Source organism: Girardinichthys multiradiatus, chromosome 1 (assembly GCF_021462225.1).
Source record: "Girardinichthys multiradiatus isolate DD_20200921_A chromosome 1, DD_fGirMul_XY1, whole genome shotgun sequence".
NCBI lineage: Eukaryota > Metazoa > Chordata > Actinopteri > Cyprinodontiformes > Goodeidae > Girardinichthys > Girardinichthys multiradiatus.
The window spans coordinates 8,273,341-8,280,818 of record NC_061794.1 but is presented as its reverse complement, the minus strand read 5'-3'; the positions used below and the strand labels follow the sequence as shown (position 1 = coordinate 8,280,818).

The following is a 7,478-nucleotide window of genomic DNA, read 5'->3' as shown; positions in this document are numbered from 1 at the left end:
GATGTGAATGTGTCTGCTTTAAGCTTGACAGCCTGTGTCTGTGTTTGAGACTCTTGTAGGTTTTTTAAGACATAGCTTAGAAACCATGAAACCTTTACTCCATTTGTGAAAGTAGTTTTTTTTTTTTATACAAAATTAGCTAAAATCTTGTCCAAGGTCATGTAGAAATTAAAATCATATCCATTGATGCCTTAAGTTATAGATTTGGAAATTATTTAAGTTTATTTTGTATAATTTTAAGATTTTTTTTTTATATTTGTTGAAATAGTACTTATTTCATCTCGCCATTTATTTCTTTCAGTATTTATTCTTTACCATAGTAGGTTTGGTTCCCAAATAAAATCTAAAGTTCATATTTAACAAAAGTAACACGATAACAAAAAAAGCATTTTTAGTATATGTGTTAAGGTAGGAATGTCAAAAAAAAAAAAAGGTTTTCTAAGCAAAACAAGAAAGAGGAAATTAATATTTTTTGTTACCCAGAGCTGGCTTCACAGTCAACATTCAAACACAACACACCTCTGTATGAAACGGCATGAATCATCTAGCACACACACACACACACACACACGCACACACACACACACACACACACACACACACACACACACACATCATGCGCATACATCATAGCTGCACATGAGCTGTAAATGAGGGCTCAGCCTGTCATTCAAAGCTTCTCGTTCGTTCCCTTTTCATGCTTAGGGCAATAAAAGCAATGGTCGGTGTGTGTGACTGTGTGTTTGTTCTGGTTGGGGTTGGGGGCCAGTCTGATGGTTGACAGGGGCCAGTTTAATGCAGCAATCATCACACTTAACGTTCTGTTGCTTGTGGCAAAGAGAGACGGAATAGCTGCTGTCCGCCCTGCACCATCATGTCACTGAGTAAACAGAAATAATATTCGGAACCCCTTACAGGGAGATAAAGATAACTAAATTCCTCTGGTGACAATACATCCCACAACAGTAGCGTGAAAAATTTAAGAACAGAAACTACTATGGAGTTCACCGCATAAGAAAGTTATTATGAAAAACAATCTTTCTAAGTGAGAAACACAAGATTAACTGCATAAGCGTTTCTGAAGTTGAGTAAAGTTAAATAAAAATATAAACTCCTCCATTCATTACCTTCTATCTACAGTATCTGAGACAAGGTAGCAGGTCAAAGAGGAAAAACTAGAGATCCCACTCCCCAGCAACACTCTCCAGGTTATTCTGGTGCATCTCAAGGCATTCTCAGCTTAGAAGGGGCACAATGTCAGCAATGCAGACAGGTAGGCAGAGATGCAGTGAGTAAAAGGTTTTAATCCTCACAAGGAAAACTCACAGAAGCAGGTGGCAAACAGAGACAGGCATGAACATGGTCAGGGTTTGCGTGGCAAACAGGCGCTGCAAGGAAAGAGACATGGTCAGCCTCAATACAATAAACAGGATGTATAAAGGAGTAAATAGAACAGCAGTGTATATGAAGAGCAAGACACGAGAAAACAGAGAAACAGATTGGCATGAAACAGGTGGAGCAGATGAAGCTGGCTGGTTTAAGAGAGGCAGAGGGGGAAAACAAACATGGCTGGAACAAAACAGCAGTCCAATGACACAATCTAACTAAGAACATAAACTAAAATGCATAATGAACACAATACATAAATTAATAAGCAACTGAATCTGAGGAATGAACTAAAGCACCACCTGGAAAACAATGATTAGAGGAAAAACCCTTCATATCATGACACATACAATCCCTCAAGCGAGTTCATGGTATGCCGCAAAAAAAAACTAGAAGCTGCAGAGATCAACTGCCCCGTTGGGAGACTTTATCCACAGGAAAATTAGTTGTGCACTCCAGGTCATCATTCTTCCATAAAGTGGTATTTATGGAAGAATGATACGAAGAAACTCATATGAAGTCGGGACTACCGATGAAAATTAGACCTTGTGGCTAAATCTGGCACATTTACATGACAGTCTAATGCACTCATGTTAATTAATATGCATTGTCCCTTTATTAAACAAACATAAGTCTTGTGTGCCATAAACTATTTAGAAGACACAGCAAATGTGGAAAAATGTCCTCTGATCAACTGAGGTGACCATTTTGGTCCATATGAAAACAATTGTGCAGAGAAAAACTAAAAATGTACATCCCTTTGATCACAGACTCTCCACAGTAAAACCTGGTGAAGGTAGCATCATGCTGTGGGGATTCTTTTCTTCAGTGGAACTGGTCAGAGTTGATGGGAAGGTGGATGGAGAGAACTCCAGGACAATTCTGGAAGACAACTTGTTAAGAGGCAGCACAAGACTTTAGACTAGGTGTAGGTTCACCTTTCAGAAGGACAAAGTCCCTAAACATACAGCCAGAGATACAATGGGATTCTTTAGATCAAACCAGATTCACGTGTTAGAGTGGGGTAGTCAACGTTCAGACCTAAATCCAACTGGGAATGAGTGAAAAGTCTTGAAACAGATGTTCATAGATGTTCTCCATCCAATCTGACTGAACTTGACATGTTTTATAAAGCAGAATGGGCAAAAAGTGGTGAAGACAAATCCCAGAAGACCTGCAGTCAAAAGTGGTTCTACAGAAAGCACTGACTCAAAGGAACTGAATACAAATGCACAACACATTTTTCATATTTTTAGTTGTAAAACAGTTTTCTTTCACTTCACAGTTCTGATCTTTCTTTTGTTCTGTCACATTAAATCCCAGTAAAAACAGTTTTGTGTTTGCAACATAATAAATGTTGAAAGTTCGGGGCGTATGAATACTTTTGCAAGGCTGTAATTTCTCAACATCTTCCTGTTTTCTGCTCTGTTTGCTGGAAGTGAAGCAGAATTGGGTCTTTGGAGCTCAAAATGAGAAGTCCATTTTGATTCTTTCTACTTTTTTTTATTTTCAGAGACATGAAACGGTGTCCAGCCAGCAGATAGTCTCCAGCCAGCAGAGATGCAGCGTATAGTGACTCAACTGGTTGCAGGAAAACTGCAAACCTACATGGCCATCGTGGTGATCTTTACCTACGGTATTCTGCTCAGGAGGGACTTTGAATGCACCTGCAAACCTCAACACTATGACTGCATCATTTACGCTGTTCTACCTGCTCTCATAGTGATCGTCCTGATGCTGTGGTCCAATAGGCTGTTTCAGAAGTTCTGCAGCTACTGCTGTATGTTTAAAGGATTTCTCTTCTGTCAGATCTTAAAGTCGGCTTTAGTTGGTCTCTTCTGGTTTGCATTTCTTTTTATTGATGGAAACTGGTTTGCTTGTTGCTTTAATAATCTCTCTGAGCAACAAGTACATTTACCCTGCAAAGACCCAGGGAGGAGAACCGATGAAGAGAGAGAAATCATTGCTGAGATGAAAAGCACGTCGAAGGTGAGTGATGTCTTTATTATCCAGCAGGAGGAACAGATTTCAGATTTTACTTCCAGTTTAAAACAGACAGTCATGTGTGTGTTTCAGGTTATTGGCTGCTGGCTGCTCTTTATCATTATTTTCTCAGGAGCCATGATGTCATGGATTAGATGGAAATGTGACGGCAGGTGTAACTGCAGCATACAAACTGTTCAGTATGAAGAAACTCTTTATTACAAACTGGTTCTGGAAGAGGAGGAAAGGGTGCTGAAGGAGAATCTGAGGGAGTCAATAAATATGAAGCTGACTGCAGAGATCAAGAAGAAATATGAGAATAACTGGAAAGAATGTTTTAATGTTGCAAATGAACTCCTTAAAAATGAATTAAGCCAAACAGACTCAAACTTACAGGGACGCAGGTAAATCTGTAGAAGGTTTGCTATACAAGTCATTTTAAAGAGCGACAGCCACAATTATCGGCTCGCTAATAAAAGTCTGTTTCAGGTGTGGCGCTGGTGGTGTAGGGTTTTGCGCATGACCCATGTACAAGAGGCTTCAGTCTTTAACATGGCAGTCCCGGGTTCAAGTTCTGGCCCTAGTGATATTTGCTGCATATCTGCCCCTCTTTCCTTTCTATCTATCTACTGCCAAAAAACTCTGGGAAAAATAAAGGCCACTAGTGACAAATAAAAAAAAATCTGTTTCAGGTGTGAATTTTTGACATGTACCTGATGCTATTGATGTGCATCGAGTGTAATGATGAGCCCACTCACCTTATAGATAAATCCCAGTTCAGTGGCATGTACCAAGTATCTCATTTGTTCTATATTTATCCAAATCATATGACCATAGGTCAGGATCAGAATGCAGAAAATGCAGACCAGAGCAGTGTCCACATTGCTGCACACAAGATCAAATCTGCTTCATCCTGCCATAAATCAAGAACAAGATAACAAAATGCCCGAACACCTCCGCTCCATATAAAAAGGTGTAGTACATCCTGGATATGTCGCCAGTCCATCGCAGGTTAAGACAGACATGCATAGGACAAGCAACAATGCACACACCCTACTACCTAAGGGCAATTTACAGTTCTGTTGACCTAACATGCATGTTTTTGAACTGTGGAAGTCTGCCCGAGAGAACCCAGGCATGCACAGGGAGAACATGCAAACTTTATGCAGAAAAGACTAATGTAGTAAAGTAAAAAAAAGGGTAAGAACTCCGTGTTAATTTTCTTTGAGTAACCATCATTATAATCTGTCACAACAAGGCTGCATTCATGTCAGCTAAAAATTTAAACTAAATACTCAAAACTCAATTATCCTGTTACTCATTTATAACTTTGCTTTGACTTGTAGCCTGCAAATCGAACCTCTCATGGCTCTGCATCCTAGCTGAGAGTGAACAGTTTAAGGTCATAGTAAAGTAACAAAGCCTTAAACAAGGCAGACATGTCCTTGAAAGGAGTGAAGCTATCATCGGAATCCGAAATCTATGTGTCAAATTGTAAGATTAGGCGTTTGGTTCTGTTTTTATTTTTTATTTTTTATTTTTATCCAACACTTTGGGCACATCTGTTTCATTTCACATCTATGGTAGACTGTATATTGATGTGCCACTCCAACTGTAACTATGAGCTAGTACATGGGGCAATTTACTGAAGGTGTGTAATGGGTGTTTTAAGCTTACCTGCCTTTTCCTGTTTTATCTACTCTTTTTGCCATGATATTGATTTTATTTTACAAGTCTTAGATTGGAAAACTGTTGGACAAAATATGAAACTGTTGTGGACTGGGATTGGTTTGAGTTGTGTTGTCTCAGCTTCTCTTCGTTCTCCCTTCCTTCCAGTGCAGATGATCTCTGCTGAAAGAGGACTCATTTCTGCTGCACCCATTCCCTCAACTAATTTGTTCATCAAGTCACTGCATAAAAAGACCAGTAGGACCCCCAGACATAACCAGATTGTCCATCTAGCTTTGTAATAATCTAGCTCTCATTGTACTTATGTGCCAAGTCAAAACAAATTATTTATACTCTGTTTTCTTCTGCTTTAGTGTCTTTCCAGTTTTCTGACATAATGTCCAGACGTTACCCCATCAGTGGGATCATCAATAACGACCAACTTACCAACTCTTAAACTTCTGCCAAAGCCATCCTGAGATTCATGATCCACTCTCTGCTCTTGCAAATAGGAAAACTTCCATCAGATAATTTCCCCAGACCTCTACCTGAGCATGCGGGCCAGTCCGTGTTGCGCAGCAATATGTTTTGGTTTGGCTTTAAAAACTCTTGCCCATAGATTGCTGGAGATAGGCACCAGCTTCCCCGCGACCCACTATGGAATAAGCGGTAGAAAATGACTGACTGACTGACTAATTTTAATAAAAATGACCAAGTCGGGCATCACCTTATTATCATGAAATACTAGCCAGTCAGTTGTTGTTTTATTGTTAAATGGAAGTTGGAGTTGCACAGTTCTCCTTGTTTGTTCTTTGACTTTCATTGCTGTTTTTATTTCTGATATTGTTAACCTTGTATGTTATTGCTTATGGCTTTGTATAAAATTGCTGTTTTTATTTTCATTTTAGCTGTTATTCTCCTGTACAGCACTTTGGTTTGTAAAGCGCCTTATAAATGAATAAATAACGATGATGCCAATGGGTAAGCGCTGCACTCAGGCTTCTCTTTAGGCAGTTGTTGCCATCTTTGTTATAGAACCTCAGCTCTGCTCACAGCCATCTCACATTAATAAGTTACATCAACAGTAAACATCAACATAAACAGAAATACTGTATATATATACAGTACAGACCAAAAGTTTGGACACACCTTCTCATTTAAAGAGTTTCTTTATTTTCATGACTATGAATATTGTAGCTTCACACTGAAGGCATCAAAACTATGAATTAACACATGTGGAATTATATACTGAACAAAAAAGTGTGAAACAACTGAAAATATGTCTTATATTCTAGGTTCTTCAAAGTAGCCACCTTTTGCTTTGATTACTGCTACGCACACTCTTGGCATTCTGTTGATGAGCTTCAAGAGGTAGTCACCTGAAATGGTTTTCCAATAGTCTTGAAGGAGTTCCCAGAGATGCTTAGCACTTGTTGGCACTTTTGCCTTCACTCTGCGGTCCAGCTCACCCCAAACCATCTCGATTGGGTTCAGGTCCGGTGATTGTGGAGGCCAGGTCATCTGGGGCAGCACCCCATCACTCTCCTTCTTGGTCAAATAGCCCTTACACAGCCTGGAGGTGTGTTTGGGGTCATTGTCCTGTTGAAAAATACATGATGGTCCAACTAAACGCAAACCGGATGGAATAGCATGCCGCTGCAAGATGCTGTGGTAGCCATGCTGGTTCAGTATGCCTTCAATTTTGAATAAATCCCAACAGTGTCACCAGCAAAGCACCCCCACACCATCACACCTCCTCCTCCATGGGATCCAGGCATGTAGAGTCCATCCGTTCAACTCTTCTGCGCCGCACAAAGACACGGTGGTTGGAACCAAAGATTTCAAACTTGGACTCATCAGACTAAAGCACAGATTTCCACTGGTCTAATGTCCATTCATTGTGTTCTTTAGCCCAAACAAGTCTCTTCTGCTTGTTGCTTGTCCTCAGCAGTGGTTTCCTAGCAGCTATTTTACCATGAAGGCCTGATTCACACAGTCTCCTCTTAACAGTTGTTCTAGAGATGTGTCTGCTGCTAGAACTCTGTGTGGAATTGACCTGTTCTCTAATCTGAGTTGCAGTTAACCTGGGATTTCTGAGGCTGGTGACTCGGATGAACTTATCGTCCGCAGCAGAATTGACTCTTGGTCTTCCTCTCCTGGGGGGGTCCTCATGTGAGCCAGTTTCTTTGTAGCTGTTGATGGTTTTTACGACTGCACTTGGGGACACTTTCAAAGTTTTCCCAATTGTTCGGACTGACTGACCTTCATTTCTTAAAGTAACGATGGCCACTTGTTTTTCTTTACTTAGCTGCTTTTTTCTTGCCATAATACAAATTCTAACAGTCTATTCAGTGGGACTATCAGCTGTGTACTGTATCCACCTCCTGCACAACACAACTGATGGTCCCAACCCCATTTATAAGGCTTGAAATCCCACTTAT

At 40.1% G+C, this 7,478-nt stretch overlaps 1 protein-coding gene across 6 annotated transcripts; it reads left to right on the top strand.

Moving 5' to 3' along the window:
* Nucleotides 1-2,847: 2,847 nt before the first annotated feature.
* LOC124872391 lies at nt 2,848-6,022 on the top strand. 6 transcript variants are annotated; one of them, XR_007039279.1, is made up of 4 exons: nt 2,848-3,375; nt 3,463-3,773; nt 5,206-5,295; nt 5,412-6,022. XR_007039279.1 is itself a non-coding variant. In XM_047372355.1 (3 exons), exons 1-3 carry the CDS (start codon nt 2,947-2,949, stop codon nt 5,492-5,494), a joined length of 597 nt encoding a protein of 198 aa, XP_047228311.1. In that variant the 5' UTR covers nt 2,848-2,946; the 3' UTR covers nt 5,495-6,022. The 6 variants fall into 6 exon arrangements, 4 of the variants coding, with proteins under 4 accessions (XP_047228311.1, XP_047228319.1, XP_047228300.1 ...); XR_007039281.1 differs by having other exon boundaries at nt 5,211-5,295; nt 5,412-5,461; XM_047372355.1 differs by lacking the exon at nt 3,463-3,773 and having other exon boundaries at nt 5,211-5,295.
* The last annotated feature ends 1,456 nt before the right edge of the window (nt 6,023-7,478 follow it).